This window comes from Malurus melanocephalus, unplaced genomic scaffold, assembly GCF_030028575.1.
Source record: "Malurus melanocephalus ecotype Western Australia unplaced genomic scaffold, MMel_1.1 scaffold_512, whole genome shotgun sequence".
NCBI classification, from domain to species: Eukaryota; Metazoa; Chordata; class Aves; order Passeriformes; family Maluridae; genus Malurus; species Malurus melanocephalus.
This window is the reverse complement of record NW_026623744.1, coordinates 22,787-45,699: the sequence shown is the minus strand read 5'-3', so window position 1 is coordinate 45,699 and position 22,913 is coordinate 22,787. Positions and strand designations below refer to the sequence as shown.

General features: G+C 40.0%; 1 protein-coding gene across 11 annotated transcripts in view; it reads left to right on the top strand.

The window, feature by feature from the left end:
- Positions 1-15,021, top strand: part of INPP4A (inositol polyphosphate-4-phosphatase type I A) — a 110,555-nt gene extending 95,534 nt beyond the window's left edge. For 5 of the 11 annotated variants that reach the window (XM_057381495.1, XM_057381498.1, XM_057381494.1 and 2 more), the window contains 3 exons: positions 2,432-2,544; positions 2,887-3,041; positions 11,832-15,021. In XM_057381495.1, coding sequence (XP_057237478.1) covers positions 2,432-2,544; positions 2,887-3,041; positions 11,832-11,964 — 401 coding nt within the window. In that variant the 3' untranslated portion in view covers positions 11,965-15,021. The remainder of the gene's footprint in view (positions 1-2,431; positions 2,545-2,886; positions 3,042-11,831) is intronic. The other 6 variants (XM_057381500.1, XM_057381499.1, XM_057381502.1 and 3 more) reach the window with 3 other exon arrangements.
- The last annotated feature ends 7,892 nt before the right edge of the window (positions 15,022-22,913 follow it).

The following is a 22,913-nucleotide window of genomic DNA, read 5'->3' as shown; positions in this document are numbered from 1 at the left end:
TCCTCCTGAAACTTGTGGTGATATTTAGGATATACMAGGTGTAGTGTAGTTTTCTGTGTACCCTTGTCAAGGGAGAATAGTATTTTATATTTAGCTGCAAATGAGGTGATTATGCCCAGTGATGTAGTCTGTGTTAGGTAGAGGCAAAAGGAAAACCAAACATCATTCTAGGGGACAAAGGGCCCAGTGAAGTATCTGCTGGCAGATTGTAGGAAATGTTCCCTTCAATATTAGTACACAAGAAAAGTTGATTCCTTACCCACCGTTTCTTGTCCCTCTGTTCTAAGCTCTGCAGAATTTCTAAGAATTTAATTAGTCTTAGCTTTACTAGCTCCTTGTCCTTGATTTGTTAACTCTTGTCTTTAGAAAGACTTGAGGAGATGTGCCCTCTTTTTGTTTACAGGTATTACTTTCTTTCTAGGTGTAGAGTTCAAGCAGACCAGACCTCGACAGGCACAATATTGTTAACTGTAGAATAGAAATGTACAATTGTTTCAGTTGGAAAATATTTTTAAGATCATGAAGTCAAACTGTTTCCCCAGCACTGCCAAGTCCACCCCTAAAYCATCTCCCCAAGTGCCACATCTACATGTTTTTTAAATACCTCCAGGGATGTTGACCCCGCCACTTCCCTGAGCAGCCTGTTCCAGTGCTCAACAACCCTTTCACTGAAGAAATTTTTCCCAACATCCAATCTAGAACTCCCCTGGTGCAGCTTGAGGCCATTTTCTCTTYTTCTGTTGCTAGTTGCCTGGGAGGAGAGTTCTCTGAGCTTTCAGGTGGTTGTAGAGAGCAATAAGGTCCCACCCTGAGCCTCCTTTTCTCCAGACTAAACAGCCTCAGCTCCCTCAGCTGCTTCTCAACCTTCACCAGTTCTGTTCCCCTTCTCTGGACACCACTGAGGTTCCAGCACCTCCGTGTCCTTCTTATAGTGAGGAGCTCAGAACTGAACCCAGGATTTGAGGTTTGGCCTCACCAGTGTACAGGAGGACAATCCTTGCGCTGGTCCTGCCAGCCACACTATTGCTGATCCAGGCCAGGGTGCCATTGGCCTTCTTGGCCACCTGGGCACACCCTGGCTCATATTCAGCTGCTGTGGACCACCATCCCCAGGTCCTTTTCTACGAGTGCCTTCCCAACCACTCTGCTCCAGCCTGTAGCACTGCCTGGGGTTGTGATCCATCTGCAGGACCTGACACATGATTGTGCTGAACCCCATAAATGTGGCCTTGTCTTATTGATCCAGCCTGTCCTGATCCCTCTGCAGAACCCTCCTGCCCCCCAGCAGATCAACATTCCTGCCCAGCTTGGGGCCATCTGCCATTGGCTGAGGGTGCACTTGTTCACCTCCTCCAGATCATTGATAAAGATATTAAACAGGACTGGCTGCAGAATTGAGCCCTGGGGAGCCACACTGGTGAGCARCCACCAGCTGGATGTAGCACCATTCACCAACACTCTGTAGGCCTGGCCATCAGCTRGGTTTTTTTACCCAGTGCACAGGATGTCTGACCAAGCCATGACCAGCCAGTTAGTCCAGGAGAATGCAGTGGGAAGCAGTGTTAAAGGCTTTGCTAAAGTCAGGTAAACAATGTCCATAGCCTTCCCTCACGTACTTACCTTGTAGGAGGAGATCAGGTCAGTCTAACATACTATTTGCTGTGAGAAAAGAAGTAGACCTAAAATAAAACCTCTAAAATAAAACCTCATGCAGGATTATTTTTGTCACAGCGTCATCTCTTACAGTGCATACCTCCTTATTTATTCAGTCAGAGTTTTAGTTGGTGTTCTCTGGGGTTACTCCTTTAAAAAAAAAAAGGAACAGCAAAAAAACCTATTAAATTCTTGTAATTGATTGTCTGGAGTATCTTGCTATATATGTAAGAGATGTGCAATAACTTGAACACAGATGATGAATTCTGAAAATTTTACTCAGAGAAATTTCARCTACTTTATTTCCACTTTGTCATGATCTGTTCATTAATATTTCACTATGTAGTGTCCTGTCAAATAGGATATTTCTTGTAACTAAAAGCTGAGCAGCTTGCAAATTTAAAATCAAAAAATAACAAAATAACTTCAGTTTCTCTAAAGACATGCATGTTCTCCGTCACCTCTATGACACAGAAACCAAGACATGCTAACAATCTTGCTCCCTTTGTTCATTCTCTTATGAGAGAATGCTATTAGATTCTGAGTCCCTGAAGTTTTAAATAATTGGAATTTATATTTCCAATTGAATTTAATTAAGCTTGAATTTGTTTTGTTGATGGTACTTAGTAATTCTTGGATAATTGTTCTAAGTTTTGATAGTTTCAAGAGAACACAAATGTGTTTGCAACAGGCATATAGAAACATTAAAAACTCCATTGAATACAGATAGGTAAGTGGAATGAACACAGTGAATAAGTTGGTTTTGTTTGTTTTATAGGTCTACCTCGATCTCGTAGTCAGACGTGCCTGCCTGAACTGTTAAGATTTTTGGGACAAAATGTACATGCAAGGAAAAACAAGAATGTTGATATCCTTTGGCAAGCTGCTGAGGTATTTATTCATCTAGGCATCTCTGCATAGTCCAACTGATTTTCAGTATGCATCCCCTTTTTTGTTACTGATATATCTTAATTTCTTCGTTTGCTTGCATGTAGCTTGGAAATGCTGCCAGGCTAGACATCCTCTAGAATGGGACAGGGGGAGATAAAATGTATTTTCCACATCAGAATTTCCCCTACAATTTATGCAATGAAGTTCTGCTCTCTCCAAGATGACACATTTTGACATTAAAGCCCTACACAACATTTGTGTCTCTCTAAGGGGAAGTGCAGGTGTTCTCTCTGACAGAAAGTTATGCATGTAGGATTGATGGATTGTATATCCCATTTCTAGATATGCCGCAGACTCAATGGCGTTCGATTTACGAGCTGTAAAAGTGCCAAGGATAGGACTGCCATGTCGGTCACCCTGGAGCAGTGTTTGATCCTACAGCATGAACATGGAATGGCTCCACAGGTCTTCACTCAGGCTCTGGAGTGTATGAGGAGGTAAGAGTTTGACTGCATCACTTATTCCTAAATAAGGAACCATGCAAACTGCGAGGAGTAGTGGTCTCTGTTTCCATCAAAAGAAAAAAAAACATAAGCTGAAGTCAGGAAACTGTAGAACTGACTGCTAGAATTCATCTCTCCCGTGCATGTGAGTTGCATATGCTAAAGCTGGTTCTCACCAGATTTGTATCAGATGGGCTTGAGTTTTCAGTYGAAAATGAGGAGTTTTCAGACAAGCATGTAAAAACATGTTTTCAGTTAATGCTGAGCTTACAGAAYGGGAAACTGGTGCTTCTTTGAAAGCATTTAATGATGACTTTAACTGAACTGTCATAGCACTAGGTTTCTTAGTTCTAGATCAGGGAGATTACTCAGGGACGACTTGTCTTTTGTTCTTTGAAACACAGACACCTGCAGTTTGCACTGGTTTGCCACGTGTATTCTTTAGCAGTGAAACACTGCTCACTGGGTGAAACGTCAGTATGAGTGTTTCACACTACAGCAACCAAATTTCATCACAACCTGTCAGTGTGCTGTTGTCTTATCAATACAATGATGTTCTGTATTCTGAAGCAGCAGAGATGTTTGCAGAATTAAGTACTGTACTTAAAAAAAATAATAAAATCTGTTTACTGTTGTTCAATGCCTTGTTTCAAGCACTGCTGGAAAACTCCGTAAGTCACATACCAAAAGAAAGGATAAGAAATCTAGCTTTAGTCTTTATCAATGTAGTTCAACAATGCTGTTCAGTCCTGTTTTTCAACATTCACTCTTATCGAATGTACTGTACTGTGTGTCTTTTCACCAAATTCTCTAGAGTGTTCAATTCTCTTATCCTTTCTGTATGTTTTTGCTGTTTGACCCTTTCTTACTCTTCAGTTGCCTAGAAGAAAAATGTCTCATATAATAACACTTGCAGCCTGTTACACTTGTAATTTGAGTTTATAGCTACATCTAATTGGGTGTCACTGGACTCCTTTATTTTCAGGTTTTTGCTGCACTTGTTGCCACATTGTCACAGAGTTAGTACAGTACATGAAAACTGCACTCAGAAACTAATTAAACCTTGATGTTAGAAACAAAACTTGAAACAGCTTTGTGAGGGAGAGGTTACTAATTTAAAATGGACTGAGTGGTTTTCAAACATCTTTATTTAAATTAAACAACTTGTTGACATAGACATCTGAAACTGTTATACAGTTTCACAGTTTATATTTAATAAGAATAAAACCAACTAGGAAAAATACTGGAAATCTTGTTAGTTTCTTCAAATTCTTTACTGGGTCACTGGCTTTTTTTAATGCAGTCATAGACAGAATAGAGAGAGAGAAGTTAATAATAACATTGTTTTAGTCCTTCAGTGTACCAGTTTAATAGAACACAGGATCAGATGAAGTATTGYCTGAGAAATATACTGCTTTGTGTTGACCTACAGGGGTCAATTGAAAGAGGGTCAATTTAATCAAAACYGTTGGCTTGAGTGTTTCACCCTGTGTTCTACCAACATCAGGGGCTTTCTCTGGCAGGTGAAGGATATGACTTCCTCTTCTGTTAAACCTTTGACTAAGAGAGATTGTGCAGAGCAAATTCTGACTAGTTTTGAAGAAAAATCAAGATTAGAATATTCTTCAAGCCCATCACTCTTTCTCACATCTCATTGTTCTTTGGGATGGGTTGTGGGTTTTTTTTAATTATTTGCCAATTCTGCTCAGGAACAATGGAAGAGAATTAACAAAGCTTAATGAGAGAGAGATGGGATTATGGACCAAATATGTAGGAGTCCAGCTCTGCCAAATCCCATTCCAGCTTGGACAGGTCAAGCTGCCCTAGAGGATAGATACAGGATAAGAAGGGGTAGCAAATTGCTTCCAGGTCATTCAGAAGACTTGGGGTTTGTTCTTTTAACTCAGATCTTTTATTTATGTAACTGTACTGGAAAAGGAAGGTTTGGTTTATTCTTAAGGACTTTTGAAGTTTCTGAGGCAGTTGGAAAGATATGGATGAAGTACTAATAATTTGTGAGACTCAAAGTATTTAGTCTTTCCGCTACTGACAACTTCCTGGAGAAAAAAAGCMTCCTTGCTTACACCATTCCTGAAAAAACTAAGAAAGCATCATCTTCTTCCATATGATGTTCATCTTCAAAGGTGTTAATTCCCACTTACTTGTCCTCAGGGACTTCTCTTCCTTCCTAGTCTTGTGATAATTTTGTATATGTGATAATTGTGTTCACTGAGCAGGGACATCCGGGAGAGAACATGGAGTGGTCTTGTATATTCTTGTAGAAATTCACAGATATGAGTTTGTGGCTTTCTCCTTAGAAACAAATATTCTATTAGAATAAACTCATTTTCTGTAAATAAGCTAACAGCTTTGCCAATCCTAAATCAAATACACAGTAACTCCCAGCCCACAAATAGTAAAATCATGATGATATGTCTGGAAGTCCAAGCTACAGAGGAAATGGCTACCTGGCCAGTAAAGGCAGAACAAGAGTCAGAGTCCAGCAGGTTCATGTAGCCTCTTCCATCTGCAGCCCACACTCCCCGCTGGGGAGTTTCTGTCCTGTCAGAAATGCCAGTGAAGCTGTTTGTGGGAATATGCTGCAGGGCAATTTCAGTCAAAGTCATTCTGGGCAGCAAAATCCTTTATGTTTCAGGTAGCCCAGCTCATTTTCTTTAGGTGAATTAGGAAGTTGAAACACAAGCAATTTAGCTAACAGAGAAGAGTCGTCTCTGATAGGGGCTTTAAAAAAGGAGCTGGAAATGAGGTGAGGGTAATCTCTTCTGGCTGTCATGGTGCTGACTGAAAGGATTACATAATAAAGTCCTAGGAGTCGTGTTTGGATATGACCACTCACTGCAATAAAACAGCTATGATAAAAGCTTGGTTAGATTTCTTCACTGACTGACCTGGTTTAAGAATAAAATCATGTTCAGTTGAGCTAGACCACTTGCCAGATGCCCACCCAGCTGCTCACTACTTCCCTGTAACAGGACGGGGCGGGGGGAAAGTGAAAAAGCTCATGGGTTATGATAAAGACAGGAACATCCCTTGCCAGTTACTGTTATAGGCAAAACAGATTCAGAGAAAATTTTATTTATTGCCAGTGGATTGGGGATGTTAAGAAATAATGACAAAAATGAAAAACCTTGCCCTCCACCACCCTACTAGTCCCAGGCCAAAGTATTCCACTGCTTCATTCTCAGCTGCTCTGCCTCCTCCCCATGCTGAGCAATACACAGGAGATGTAGAACAGGAATTTGCAGTTTGTAACAGCTCTCCTCTGTTTCTTCCTTCTTTCACTCTTCCTCCACTCCAGTGTGGGTCCCTCCCATGGGTTGCAGTCCTTCAGGATGAACTTGTTTCTGCATGGGCTCTCCGTGGTCTCCAGTTTCCTTCTGTAAATATTCACCTGCTGCACTATGGGTCCTCCATGGGTTGCAGTGTAGATAGTTCTTCTCCACAACTGCAGGGTAACTGCTTCAGCTCTTTCTCCTCTCCTTCCTTGACTTTGGTGCTCACAGGGCTCTTTCTCAGATCTTTTCCCATCACTCTTCGCTGCCATGCAGTGCTTTTCCTTTTCTCATACCATCTTTCCCTGTGGCACCAGCATGGCTGAGGGCTCAGCTGTGCCTGCAGTGGGTCACTGGAACCAGAAGTGTCCAGCATGGGGCAGGCCCAGCCCCTCCTCACAGAGAGGATTCCCATATGCAAGCTAAATTAGAAGGACATTTGCTTTGTACCTGCTCCCCCTTGTCCTGTCCCTACTCTTGTAAATAGTCTCYCTCCCTACTAYTTTTTTTCTCCCTTCATGTACTGGAAGGCTGCAATTCGGTCCCCTCTAAGCCATCTCTTCCAGGCTGAACAAAATGCTCTCTCAGCCTTTCCTTGTAGGACGGGTGCTCCATCCCTCTGTTCATCTTGGCCATTCAATTGTTGCTTTGCAAGCTAGAATTGGACTTCTCAGGATATAAAAATGTTCCAAAATTAAAGATCACGCTACAAAGCCTCAGGTTACCTGAAGAATTGTTCTCCACTGTAACCTTTGGTGCTCAATGTAAGAAGTGGATGGACAATGAACTGGGCTTTGCAGCATGTCTTCAGAAAAATGACTGTTGTTGAACACTTGAATTCATGTCCAAGCAGAAAAATAGGTGGGTGGTTTGTTGTTTTGTTTTTTTTTATTATTTGTGTGTTGGACAGGTAGTTAAGAGGTTAAATTAAATCACTGCAGCCCACATGGAAAGAAGTTTGAAAGGGTCAAATACTACAATGGTTATTCATGTTCAGCTTGCTTTTCAGAGCTCCACTTCTTTGCAGCATGCCAAAGCATGGCAGAGCAGCATGGGGTATTATTGCTTGGTAATCTGAAAGAATGAACATGGAAAACCATTTATGTTCAACCTACATGTGTTTATTTTCACTAGACTACAGTACTTCTTTCTTATTTTTCTCTTTTATTCTCTTTCCCTCTCCTTATTTCTATAATTGTACTGATACATATTTTTGAGATGTTTTTCCACTCTTTCTTTACTTCATCTTCTGGTTCTGTTGTGCGTTCTTCCATGTTTTTTCATTTTCTTGACCATCTTGTGTTACCATCTCTTTTTATCCATTCATTTGCATGTCCGTCTTCCTTTCTGTTTTATTTTCCCTCTTCCCAACCTTCTTCCTTTTCACAGCATTGGAACACGGGAGATAGTCACCCAGAAGAACTTGAGTGGCTTGGTGCCCATCCGAGATTTCAGACTAGATCCCAGCCTCCTCTACTCTATTCCTTTACTAGCTCTCAGCCCCAATTTACTGATTGTGTGGCTGTTTCTGAGCATAGCGTACCTGGTGGCCAGATTACGTTGCAAGTGAAGATAGAGTTCAAAAACAAAAAAAAAAAGAGAAAAAAAAAAGCAAAAACAAAAAAAGCAAAAAAGTGCTTGAATGTGTATTGCCACTTGGTACCTGCTGGACAAAGGAATGTGTCATAGCATTGTCTGCCAAGAATTATTATTATGCCTTACAATTTTACATTTCTGTTGTACTAAACTGTAAATATACATCAAATTATTTTATCAAAAAGAATTGTATTGAAACTTTAAATTATTGTTCTGCTTTCAGTGCTTGTAACATAGTCTGACATTGGCCTGTTACCTCGTTACTTTAGCCGGCCTGAAGATCTCTTACCAAATACAGTTTTGTGTTACTTGTTTCATGTATTCCAGAGAAAGGAACTCTGTCTGAAAAGAATTTGTATCTTTTTGTATATTTAAGGTGTATGCTAATCTTGCCTTTCATTTTTACGAGGTATGAAGAGAAAAATAAAAACACGGGTGGGGTTTATAAGAAATTGTAAGAAATTTATTTAAAGAAGTAACAAATTTCTACCTTCATTTCAAAGCATAGTKTCCAAATTACTTTACTGAACAGTTTGTAGAACCATAGTCTTGTTCCTTTCTCATGGTTAAGTATATTCTAATAGACTAGAAAACACTCACTAACAATTTGCAGTGTGCTGCATGCAGAATTATTTCATTCTATTTGTAGGTCTGCATTTTGCAATGTATTAAAGACATGAGGAGAATGACTTGTGGTTACGAAGGGGATATGATTGGCATTAGCCTGCTAATGATCCATTATCTATTTTAGGTGCTCTCTTATAGAACTTGTGAAATAGGGTCATCCTAGAAGTTAAGGATAATGGTCTTTAATTTTCAGGAAAGAAGAGGGGGTTATTAGTTAACTCCTTCAGTAGGTGGGTGTCAGGTTTTCCATTGGGCTTTATTTTAATTACATTAGACTAAATATTACTGTTACTTCCATTTTTAAGTGTTGGACAGCTTTAATAAATTATGATGCTGATAGTGACTTAGTGATAAGCGAGTGCTGGCAAGTTAACATTTATTTAAGTGGTGAGATTAAAGTGGCTTCCTAGTTTAGTGATGCAGAGTAATTGCAGATGAAATTTGATCATCATTTATATATAACATCAAACTAGGGGAGGCCTATTTCAACTGAAAGGCTTTGTTGATGCTGTGGTCTGGCAGAGCTTGTCAATAGCAATAGCTGATAAACTAACCTCATTTAATGTAGTTTGATAAATTCATAAAGGGTTTTACTTCGCTTGGTGCCTGAGATGACATTGGGCTTCTGAGGAGAACAAGTACTGTGATTTGTATTTTCTACTATTATTAACTGCTCAAAAAATATAGGTAGCTTTAGCTTTTATTATAAATTTTAATGTAATTGAGAGCTGCTGAGAGAAGTATGCTGAAATAAAAAACCAAAAAAGTGCAGTTAGAATAAAAATCAGAATTAAATCCTAAATTTGGATTTAGTTGTTCTAACTAAAAAAAAAAGTGTGTGGTTATATTTGTGTCTTCATGAAATCAGACTGTACAGTACACTATCTCTTAATATTTTTCCTCACTATTCTTCCAATTTTGTTTTTAAAAGAAAAAATATTAAAAAAAMCAAAACACTACAAAGACATATATGTTTATATATCTATATATCTAAAGCACGTATCCTATTTATGTTTTGTTGCAATGAGTTTAGGTACATCCTTACTGCTGTTGAGTTTTCTTATGGTATGGTGGTTTTGGACAGATCCCTGTGCTRTGCTGAGAGCTGATTCTGCTGTGTCTCCACACAAATCATCTCTTCTTTGTTTGCTGTGGATGGTCCTGATCTGCCTTTTTACAGAGTGAGCAAATGTCAGGTTGGACTATGGCCAGTCTAACCCAGCTTCAGTCTAACCAGATGTGAAAGTAGCTTTAGTAGAATCACAGAATMTCCTCAGTTGGAAGGGACAAGGATCAAGGAGTCCAGTTCCTGGCCTGGCACAGGACAGCCACAGCCATCCCCCATGACTGAGAGCATTGTCCAAACACAGAGTTCTTCCACTCTGGCAGACTTGGGKCTGTAACCACTTCCCTGGGCAGCCTTTTCCAGTGTCCAGCCACCCTCTGGTACTAAGATGGCAGGAATATCTACTGAACTACATGAGATTATGAATCTGTTTAAAGTATGAAGGCACTGCTCATGATTATCACTAGGGTTGCAGTAAGACCACCTGAAATTCATTTGGAATGAAAGCCTAGGTATTTTGAAATCAGTGTAAGTTTTTTCTTCTTAAACTTTAAAACTTAAACTTAAACTAAAGTTTAGGTTTTTTTTTCCTTTTGAAGCCTGGTCTTTGCTTTTGTTAAGGCATTCAAATTTAAGATGCAGTAGCACATCCTGCTTACGTGCCTTCAGGAGAAGGAACATGGCACAGGAAATGGTGTGTGTGAAATGTGAATCTTTGTCACCGTATCTGTGCCATGAGGGACACATGCAATAACCAGATGCAGTGAAATGTGTTACRAAGAGCATGATTCACTTTGCAGTTAAAATGCTCACCTAGCATCCCATATTTGCTAGTTAAACTTACTGCTTTTGTTAGTACTCTGAAGTATGATTTGTGCTAACTTTTGATGTATCTATTTGGCTGCAACAGCCATCGGGGGAGTTTTGTGAAACACAGACCAGTGCCAGAAAAATAGTGTCATCACAGATGATCRTTCTATAAAAGGCAAGCACAGAATGTGCTCCGGAGACAAATYTGAGACTTAGTTAAACTGTTCCTTAAATCAAAAAAGGCTATATTTTATGAAGTTAAACTAGGTGTTACATACAGAACACAATTACAGCCARTGTCATGAACCAAAATTAGAAGAACGGTGAGGTCTGTAAGAGCACGAGAGCTTTCAAACTGAACCAGAATCCAAATCCTYCTTTTGAATGAGATGGTCCCAGCCTACCTGGTAGATGCAGCAGCCATCTCCAAGACAGGACTAATAYGACATTTCCACCATAAGATGCTGTACTGTACACTTTGCCATGAAGGTTTAGTGTTCATTGTTTAGGTTCCAATCCTCAATCAGGGAAAGACATTCTCCTGTGAGCCTAAATTGATTTATAATATATATTTCAAAGATAGTGCTTCCTCTTTGTATGTCTGTTTTTTGGATATAATCAAAGGAACTCTGAATTAGATTTACAAATGTAAAGAAGCCTTATAACTGGAGTAGTTTTCTATTGTAGCGCAGAACCTCTTTGTAATGTGGGGCAGTTGCACCAAAACACTGGGTGAAAATTAAATTCTGTACAGCTTTGTTTCTTTGGGGTGATGACTGTCAATGCAGCCAGTCTTTTTTGCACTGCTATTTCATGATTAGGATTTATTTTTAGACTGTGTCGGTTTTCAAGTCCATTTATGCATGCAGAGGTAACTGGAAAGTCATACATTATTTTTGTATCAGCTCTAATCTTTAAGCAAGTACGTATAATACTGACATACAGGGAACAATAAAATTACTTTTAAGCTCTTACAGAGAGATCAGCAGGTTTTGGTTTTCAGCTTTATGTGTTAATAAATTAGCAGAACTGCTTTTAAGCAATCCCTTGGGATCCCTTGTGCAGTGAATGGCACGTGAGCTCCACAACAGTGCACCTTGAAATACATGAAACCGTCACGCAAGAACCTTTTCAGTAGATGTGCTGCTGCTTTCTAGAAATGCAAAACTAGCAATCAGACATAGCTTGTGTCCATTCTGTGTGCTTCTTACCAGCATTGTATGATGAGTCATCTCTTTTAATATTTGCAGTAGCAAATTAATTAAACGCTCATTAAATATAACCAACTTTATTTTAATGCTATAAAATAACCAGTTCATTTCATCTTAGTTTAAGTCTTTTTTTTTTTCCCTTTTACTGCTGTCATTTTTTGTGCTTGTTTTTTTTCCCCAGTGAGGGTTGTCGCCGAGAAAATACAATGAAGAATGTTGGATGTCGCAAGTATGCATTTAATTCCCTGCAACTGAAGGCTTTCCCAAAGTATTACAGGCCTCCAGAAGGAACTTATGGAAAAGTTGAAACATAAGCATACTATGTCCTTTAATTGCTGTTCCATTAAAACATGTGGATGCACTCTAGATTAACACATGACTTTGTCATCCAGAAGAGATAAATAACCTTTTTGTACGTTTCGCTAGGTCATACAGAGCATGTTACCGAATTGGAATCTATAGTAACAATTATTCTGACACCTTAGCTTGAGAATAGTGTGATGAATCTCTGCCCRTTTCAATAGCCTTCAGTGTATGTAAGATGAGCAGATATTGTGCTACTTAATAATTACCTATATGCAAATAGCTAGGTACCTCCTGGATGGGCAAGGACTCTAGGAATGGCATTCAGGCAGCTGTTTCACATAACATCTTTTTATACTGAGTTGATTTGAGATTGAGCTTTTCCTAAACTTTTTAAAACTGGGAGTAAAACTCAAAAGTTGTAAATAAAAAGGATCCTAGACAGTTTAGTAACTGTAGAATGCATTGTTACAATCAAGAAAAGGGGGTTTAACTTTAAAAAAAAAATCAGCACAATAAGAGCCAGGAGAAAGAATTGTTTTACTGTATATAGGGTGCCATCTTCATGTGTGAAATTAATAACATATAAAAGGCCAGACATGTGAGRTCTGGTTTATAATTCTGTTCAAAAAATTCCTGTCATCTTTGGCAGATAAGGCCTTGGGCACACAACTGATTTTRAAAAGTATTTCAGAAATATCATGATGCTTAACCATTAATGCCAGCAAGAGTTCCCCCTGCCCTTCCCCACTCTAAGRCAAGTGCAACAAGCCAGTTGCTGATGTTGCACATGACATATTCAGTATATTCCATGGTGTTGTACATTAATTAACACATTTTTACCCATGGTTTTTTTATATCACCTCTGGATTKTAAGTATTAGTATCTCGGGGCATTACATTATTTTTGTCAGTGTACGATTTTTCTGTATGAATTTTGTATGTCATTACAAAAATGCTCAGAGTGCCCGATGCATCCCCCTTGCTGCAAAATCAAAATTGGTTTTTGTTTCCCTTTGCATTTCACCTGTTGAGAATCCTGRTGGGGGGAGGTGTGACTGGTGTCAGGACATTTCTGAGGAAGGTAGCAGTGTCCTGGGTTGATAGAAAGGAACTGCTCAGTGCTACTGCTTGTGCCTGAGAACCACAGGYGGGTTCTAGCTTATGACAAAGGTGGTCAGTTGGTTAGCATTTGATAAAAAATGTTCAACAGATCTCCTCAGAAATAATCTCCCAAAGAATGCCTTCGAAGCTAAGATAGTATTTTAAAAAGCAGCTAAATATTCATTTCCAAATTTTAACAGGATCAAGTAATCGCTAGCTAGTTTCATTCAGCACAYTGTCCTTTCCTTCTTGGTTTCTAAGGATCCAGGTTTTAGAATAGAAAAAAATCTGCCCATTTATTCTTGTGAGAGTAGCAACAGCCAGGTAAGTATATGGCTGTTTTCTGATTTCTTTCTCCCTCTCACTGATGTTTGTCTGTGCTGTCACTGCTATATCAATCAGCCATGTTCATTCTGCTCCCATGTAGGTTTGGGGGTTACAGGTCCAGCAGTTTTTGCATTTTGCTTTTTGCAGTTTAACACTGAGCAGCATGTCACAAAGCCAGGTCAGAGAGTTTTGCTGAACTAGGCTGTTACCATTATTTCAGACTCTCTAGAAWAACAAAACATGGAATTCTGTGCAAAAGCAATGTATTTTAGTACCTACCCCAGGTCTGAAGAGATCATCTACAGTAGAACAGTCCCTTGGAAATGTTACGAACCCTGTTTGCCAATTAATAAATGTTGGTTTTGTTTTATATTTTGCTAATAAGTAAACAAACACATGATGAAAAACTTTTCAATGGGATGTTTTTAGACATGTTACTCTATTAGATCTGCTCAGCCTTCAGTCCCTGGCCCATCATTAAATGCTACTTTATTTTTGTATAAACTATGCTCTTTCTATCCCTTAGTTTTTATGAGTTGATAATTTTATTTTGTATATTTCAAACATGGTTAATTTTAAGTTCTGTATTGTTACACTAAAGATCTTCCAACACTCAGCTTGGGAAGGAAATAACGAGATGTCTCTTGTAACAATTAGCAGCGCCGCTCTCTTAGATGGTGGCCAACAATCATTAGACCTGCTCTAGTGCTTAGCAATCCTTTATTTATTTTGTACACCAATGTAATCTGAAGAAGTTGCTGAATTTTGTCTGCGCATGGTGGAGCTCTGGCTCCGGGTGCTGTGTGGTTGTGTCCGGGGTGTTCTGCTGATGCGCCGAGCGCGGTGGCCCCGTGGCGTGTCCCAAACGTGGCACTGGCAGGACAGGCACAGCTCGGGCTCCTCCCAAGGGCAGCACCGCCAGCGAGGGCTCCAGCAGCTCCTCCAGAGGAAATTGGGACACGTGGAATCCACATGGGACCTTCGCAAGGGGCGAGTGAGCTTTTCTGTTGCACAGAGAGGCGAATCTAAAGATTACTGTAAAATGAATTTCTGTCTAATGTTCCTTTTTTGAGTACATTTTTAAAATTATAAAACATACAAAGGTAAAAGAAGAAAACTGTTGCCAAGTATGTTCTGTGTATGTTCTGTGAAAGTACCTACAGCACAGTTGCCTTTTGTTTCATTTATACGTGTAAAATTACTGTATAATATGACACAGTTTTGTCCCAACACGACTGTATTTGCCAAGCTTTGTGCATTGAAATATTTTTATTTATTTGGTTTTGGGCAGTATTAATATATCAAAAACATATGGCTACTGTTTTATATATTCTAGTTCATCCAATCCATGTATGCTGTAAATGTGCTAGTCTTTAGGATGAAAACCAATAAAGAACTGACAAGAGTAACAGTGGTGCCTTACTTTTAATGCGTTCGTGGTAAGTGAAACTAAACACTAGCAGGCTCCTTGACTTGATACACTTTTATCTGGTGGAGAGTATGTAAAGTCAGGTTGTGTGTGGAGACACTTGCACAGATGTGCAAGTCAGGAAGTAGTTACTTCTAACGCTGCTAAAGAGCAGCTGCTCTCAATTTTCTGTAGTTAAGTGAGGCACCAGCTTGTTCCACATGTGCAGCAGCAGTTAAATAAAGGAGTGATAYGAGTATTTTTCTTCCTTAATTGTATCTGCTGTCTCCATGAATATTCTGTAAGAGCTTCCTGAGCTTTGTTCTCTGTTATTTCTCCTTCTCTTCCATTAGCAAATTTTTTTCTGTACTGCTGCTTCCCATGGAGCAAACTCATCCCTTCAGCAGCTTTAGCAGTTGGGCTGCTTTTCAAYAGGGGTAGGTTGTCCTTGTTGATTGTCATTTTGAGTTAAAAGTAAATAAAGTTTATATAATAGTGTAACAGACAATAATTCAGAGCATTCTGATTTCTGTAAAATATGAAGTACATAAAAGTGTAAGTCTGTGGCCACTAGGCRTTTGAGAGCTGCCAAATAGAATTTTGTTTGTATGGAAGAGGGCTGAGGACCATAGGTGGAGCTCAGTGAACTAGTTTTTCTACTCACACAAAAGGAAAAACTGTAGAAGATAAAAACCTACATTGCTTTCATTCAAAATGTAAAAAGGGAAGATACTTGACAGGTCGGATTTCCTGAACTGTAAATGCAAAATGCATCTGCAAGAATGTGTGTGTGTGTGTGTGTGTGTGTGTGTGTGTGTGTGTGTATAGATATACATGCATTTCAAAATTTTTAATTGGTGTCAAAAAAGCATCTACCAGTAGTATTCTCAGTTTTAAAAGGTGAGGTGTTTAAAAGGTTGCAAATTTAACATCAGTAAAAGGCACTGAGCTATCAGTGAAAACATCACTGGTGTTTGAAGCTGGTGAACGGGTCTCCATGAAGATTGCTCCAGTAAAGGCATTTGCATGCAGGTGCTTCAGAAGGGATTACCTGGTGCCACAAATGTATCAGCTTGAAGTCTGAAATGTGTACTCTGACACAAGAGAGGAAATATTAATAGATGAAACACAAAAAATGCATGAGAGAATAGAAAACCCAAACAACAACAACAACAACAAAAAAAAACCAAAAAAAACAAAACAAAACAAACAAACAAAAAAAAAACGAAGCACTTATTTAATCCAGAGGAAAGTCCTCATCAGAAGAAACTGGGTAATTTTGGAGACCGAGGGTAAGCTTTTCCATCCTTCTTCAGTTTGTGGATCCCTAAGCATTTCTATTCCCATCCCAGAAATCTTGGCTCTAGATATTGTTCCTGACTGCATGTGGGTTTAAAAAAGCTCTTCCCAATGAATTACAAGACTTATAGGCAATGAAGGAGAAAACATAACAACAACATCTTTTTCTCACATTGCTTTAAATGTCAGCAAACTTTCTCTCCCAAGTCATGAAATATTTTGCCTTTCAAACATAGGGTGAAGTTTATCCATTTATTTGCAGTGTGATTTGAACAGGGGTAAGCAAGTAATGGGTAAGTAATGAGAGTGACCAGCATGGACACGAGAGTCACCTGGGACCAGAGGCCTGTCAGCCTCCCAATMCTATGGGAACATAGTATTCTTTAATCCAACAGGATTGAGAATCCTGCTGTGGTGTTTGTAASATCCTGCACTTCAGTGAAACATCCTAAAGACCACACTCTAGTGCCTGCTTATCTTTTAGTTTTCCATTGGCTCAGCATGTTGGTGGCACCTGCAATTTCCATTTTGAAGTAGAGGCAAATTGATCTTTGGAGTTCCTAAAATAATATGGCAGTTAAACACGCTTACATGAAGGCAAGATAGCTTTTAAGTGATTTTAATATTTGTCTACAAATTGCTTAAATTGTAGTCATATCTCAAAATGCTGCTATTATCATACAGCACAGATTTGAGAAGTTYTGAAAAGCAAGATTGAAATAATTCAGTTTTGGTTTAGGTATTTCAAGATGTTGATTGAATTACCACCAACTGGTGTTGGTATCATGCAGATGATGGCACTAGAAGCTTGCACTGAARTCCTGGAGATGCCTGCTGCTATAGAAATGCTCTGAAAATGTTGGCAAAATGCCCTTCATGTTACAGGTTTGTGACAAACATGAGKTGATCTTGCCTGGGTGTTTGAGAGGCCTCAGGTCTGGAACATTTTTTAGCTACAGGGGGATACAATCCTTCTGATGGGTTTTTCTGTATTTTTTTCTGACATCAGAACTCTCTCATTCAGGGGTATTCCTGCCCCATTTTGTTCCTCTTAACCATGATGTTTCATTCCATGTTCTTCACGTTGTGTTTCAACCAAATTTCCCCTAAGTGTGTCAGGACTTSCATTCACAGCACACAAACCTAAATTTTCCATCAGCTTCAGTTTCAAGTTGTGTGAGTGAGTGGGTGTTCCCTTGAAATGCTGTGACCATGTCCACAACTTCAAGGCCTGTAGGCAAATGGCTGAGGAGGAGGTTTTTTTTTTACTCTTCTCAGTTCCTTGTTAGATTTAGAATAGTGCCACAAAACTTTTAGCTCTTCAGAAAAAAAGTGAACTTTCTGTATGGAAAATAATACGATACCTATGTGGGATTAGTCTCTGGAAGTGGATAACTTTGAAACACTTGTGTGACACAGCTGATGGCAGGAGCTAGAATAAATCTTTTAAAGAAATAACAGCCAGTAGAATGCTTATTTACTGAGAAAAAGGGCCAGGTTTGTGTTACTGTGATCCTGTGTGGTACCATGGGCTGACTCAGCACACAAAATCCACATTTTATCCTTGGCTGTGGGGCTGGATCTGCAGTGAGTGCCACACTCCAGATTCTGGCTCCGCTGCTGCCATCAGCAAAGGATGGCAAAGGGCTAAATCTGCAAAGGATGCTCGCCACCCATAGCTTGCCCAACTTGTAGGTGTCTCAGTTACCTGAYGAGCTTCCTTAGGCTTTCTACATTGGGAATCCTAATGAGGAAGTTTAAGACTCACCTCAGCCTGGGCTTCCTTTTCCCACCCCAGCGCTGGAATAGACAGGGATTTGTACTTCTGGCCTTGCAAGCACAGCCACATCTTTACCCCAGCTACATTTGTTACACCTGGTTGAGTAACAGGGCTGTGGACAAGGTCCTCGAGAGCTCCCTTCTCTCCCATGGTTTGTATTCCTCAGGAATCCATCCCCAGTGGGCACCGTCCTTCCCTTCCAATCCTTGCTGCAGCTTCACTGTTGCACAGGGTGCTGGAAACTGGGCTYTTCTTTTTCTGTTCTTTGCACCTCTCCCTTTCCCTCAGTTCTCCTCAGAAGGCAACTCCAAAAGCACCAGGTGTTTTTTCAGTAAGGCAGTGAAGCACTGTTGGTTTAGSCTCTGAGAACTCAGTGGGGATTTTACTGAGCAGAGAGATGAGTGACTTCTCATTTTGCCAGGAGGGATTGTCAGACAGGATGAGAGCCGTGGGGCATTTCCAGGGACAAACTGTTTCTTGGGATGAATTTATACTAGGTTAGCTACCTGTTTTTCAGGTTTTTTTTTACAGTTTGGGATGAAGACAAGAAGCAGCCTCTTTCTTGTAATTCTGTGGCCCAAATATTCCCTCTATGAACAGGGGGGCTCGCATTTCATGAGCAGTTTACCCAGGAGCTAGGAAACTAATTTTCTGGCTTCTGCTTGGACAGAAGTGAGATTTACTTACTTAAGCAGGTAGTTAATAAATAAAATTGAGCAACCAGCTAGATTCCAGATTTAACAACCTGAATTAGAAACCTCAAAATATCTGCACTTCATGACAGGAAAACACAGCCCGATCTCATGTCCTGTCTTGACAGTGGCCCCTACCTTATRTCTGTGAAAGGGCAGAGTAAACATAGCATGGGATTTCCACATGTATTTTCACAATTTTTTAAAAGATTATTTACATTTCTGGAAGTGTATTTGTCAGAAGTGTCAACTCTRATTTATTTAGTGCCATTATGGTGTTTTCCAGTGTGTCACATTGTTTCTACTTCCCCTTCTTCGAGTGTTCACTTCTTTATTTCTTCTTGGTCTGTCATCATTTGAGTCCTCAGAAGATGAGGATATGATGTTTGTGCAGGTTGTGCATAGAATACTTGAACTAACCTATGAGTTTGTCTTTGTGGTGGAAGTAGTTAACCAGAAAGATGGTGGCTTGTCAATAAACTGTAGCTGGTTTGGTTTTATATTATTTATTTTATTTAATTGATACATTCCTTTCTCCCGCCAGGCTATAGGTGTAGATAGCAGCATGATAACTATTCTTGTTTTTGCATTGTAAATCAAGATTGATAATTATTTAGAGAATGCAAAACTGGTGAATAGTGTTATTAAAAAGGTGGGCAGCTTTTCCAGAGAAGGACTAGCAGGGATTGAGAATAACGATGGGGTGGGCCAGGATGGTTTAGGGTCATCTGCTGTATCAGCACCCTGTATGAGTGCCACTGCMGTATTCTGCAGGTGCAGGCACTGTGTTGATGCTGCTGGTTGGTTCTTGAAGAGCTGAGCCACGAGTAAAGGCTAAAATCAGACAGAAAAAATGGTACTGAGAAGGGTGGGGGCTTTGAAGGCACTTAGACCATGGTTGTTCCTTTAAAAAATTTGCTCTTTCCTTTAATCATAGAATAACCACAGAATTATAGAACCACCAAGGTTGGAAGAGTCCTACAAGATCATCCAGTCTAAATGCTCACCTSRCACYRTCCCTGTGACCCCKAAACCACTGAACCACATCACCCAGTGCCAGCTCCACACACCTCTTACCTTACTTACTCTACTCCGAGTATCACCCGAGATACTCTACTCAGATTTTTWCCCGACCCCCAAGTTACTCTACTCCGAGTATTAACCGAGTTACCCTACTCCGATTTTTACCCGACCCCGAGTTACCCTACTCTGCTTTTTACCCGAGTTACCTTATTCTGATTTTACCCGAGTTACCCTAATCGGATTTTTACCCGACCCCCGAGTTTCCTTACTCTGATTTTACCCGACCCCGGAGTTACCCTACTCCGATTTTTACCCGAGTTACTCTACTCTGATTTTTTTCTGTGAAATACCATTGATCATAGGACAGTCTGCAGGAACAACGACTCGGTCACATTGTACTGGTACACAGACTGTTTGCTCTATTTGGGAATTAAAAAATATAGTGACCAGATTCATCTTAATAACAAGGTGCCTTTATTTATAACGAGTACTTTCAAGATCTGACCTAGATCTGGTACTCAGCTTTAATATKTAAGGAAGCAGTGGGTAAGGCTTTTTAAATCTTGAAATCRTTAAGATCTTTCAAATCATTGAGAAATGSCTGTGTTCATGTTAGTAACAATAAAATTATTTCAATTGAATTTATTTGTTGTTGTTTATAGTATCAGGAAAGCTACATTTGGGACAATGTAAACTGGGAAAATTCATAGGCGTGTCCAATTTCATATCTGTGAAGGCAGCTGTAGCAAGASACTGTCTTTACACTGAAACACAYRTTTGGCACCCATATTTCTTAATACTTCAAGCTAAAGTGAATGGAAAGATAGTGGGGGAGAGCAGAAACCAAYGTGTGTGTTTGGAGATTTGAACAAAAGTACAAAATAACAGCATACAATTTCTCAAACAGGAGTGTAGAAATTAGTTTTTAAAATGTTTGGTGTTAATTGGAGGAGCTGAGTGTCTTGAACATGTACAGAACAATTTCAATTATTCAGTATTGGGGAAATAGTTTTGTGAGGTGAGCAGATAAAGAGATACTGAACATGTTTGTGGGAGGGGAAAGAAAGAAAAGTTGCTCCTTTTAGATAGTTTGATGAAAGAAATATCAAAATAAATACAGGAAATAAAAAGTTTCATTGCATTAGGCTTGTCTGGCACACTGTGAAGAGAAGTAAAAGCCTGATATGAGTGGGTTTTGCCCTTGTTTGTGGACTTTCCCTACTGAACAGCACGAACTTCCCAGTTCCTCTTGCTTTAGGACTTGTGGCACATTCCTGTTGAGGAATTGGAGCTGTGTGGCCTGGCAGTGGGGAGTGTTAAATTTCCCARTGCACAACTAATTAAAGCAAAATTCTGCTACTAAAGCTGAAATGTTTTTTCAAGGTGTCAGGAAAAGCCTTAGAAAGAATCCTAATGCCACTGGCACCGCTGTGGTGTCCGGATTGCTGTTTGCAGCCACAGAGGGGGGCTGTTGATCCACTAGTGGGACTCTCATTCTTCACTCTGCAAAGCGAGGAAATGGCATTACTCAAATTTATTGAGTTAGGGGAAGTGTTTTCCAGTGTGCTGATTTAATCAGAGTTCCTGAAACYCTCCCCCTGCCCCATAAGTTATTATTGCTGTACAGACCAAATCAGTCTTTTCACAAGGAGGCTCCAATAAATTACAGTCAGGACAAATACCGTCCATTTTTTGAAGTTCTCTGGTGCCTAACCTGCTGACTTGAGCAATATTCAGTTTTTATTATTWTAATAACTGCACCATATGGATTTTTGCATGCAGTTCATCAATGCAAGGGCACTGAGTCAGCTCACAATGAGCCCCATTCTCATTCCATGTACCTGGAACTGTGGGTTCAACTCACAGCCAGTGTCCAGCTCCCACATTTGCACATCTGAAATCAATCTCTGCCTAACCAGGAGATATTCTGTCATCTGTTTGTTGTAGCATGGATGTTTGCCTTCTGTTTGAGCTGTGCTATCTTTTTTTGAGCATTTCTTAAAACTCTCGAGTTCAGCTGCTTCAAAGAAAGGAATCATCTTTTATAGGGACAGAATCACAGAACCATTTAGGTTGGAAAAGACCTCTCAGATCCTCAGGTCCAACTGCTGACATAACACTGCCAAGTCSACCACTGAACTATGTCCCTAAGTGCCCCRTGTATTTTAAATACCTCCAGGGATGGTGACTCCACCATTCCCTGAGCAGACTGTTTGTTCCAATCAATCACTTGACAGCTCTTGGTGAAGAAGTCTTTTTCCAATAGCCAATCTAAACCTCTTACTTCCACCATCTCTTCCTATACATGTACATGAAATCTGAATTTCTCACTAACTTTTGAAATACAGCTGAACTATTTTATTCCTTGTGTACTTCCAAAGCATTAATACAATCTTTCCTGCCGTGGTCTTTGCTTAGTTTAACTGGAGCATTAAGATACTATCGATGTGTTCTTAAAAAAATCTTTACAATCTGTTGATTTTTACACCCCACCCCTCCCTTGAATTGGAGATTGAGCCTTCAGGCACAGAACAGAATTTGGCAGGTGGGCAAATGTGGGCAAGGTTTGGCAGCTTGACCTGCATTGAAAGCTCATAGGAATGAACTTCTAGTTTGGGATGCAATGTAAGTGAATATTCCTTAAAATTCCTGAATATTCCGGTCCAAAAAGACTTCTAGTTTATACAGCACATCAGGAATTTCCCCGTGAGCTGTAAGCTGAGTCATACCCATTTAATGAAGAACGTTGTGTAGCTTTTAAGGACCTTCATTCTTTGTTGTCAGACTCTTCAACGCTGCCAGGATTTTGCTGGTAATTAACTTGACTGATAAGGACAGGCTAGAGCAGGAAGAAGGGTGATGTGAAGCCGAAGGGGCCGAAAGTCCCTCCCCCTTCCAGGAAGCCAACAACAGCCACTGAAGRAGCATTTCAGTCTCCTCTGATTCCAGCTTCTGCATATTTCCACCTTGAGAGGCAGTGGGACACACTCCCTGGTTTGTCTCTTGCCTCCTACATGGCCCTACAGCAGCTCAATGTGCTCTCTCCTGTGAGCAGTGTCTTCCCTGACAGTAACTCCAGAGGGGCCAGGGTGAACCAGAAGCTTCTCCAGGCGCTGCTTTCCTGGCACACTTGTTTCCCAGCAAGATTCTCGTAACTAAGCTGAAATGCAAGTGATTTCATCCTGCCATGGGCCCATACTAAAAAAAAATCAGGAAAACTTTCCAGAATAGCTAATTGGTTTTTGCTTTGGGCTGTTTTTTTGGTGGATTTTTTTCCCCTTGGGAATATTTTATGGCCAGCCTGTATCTATTCAATTATSTCGCCACC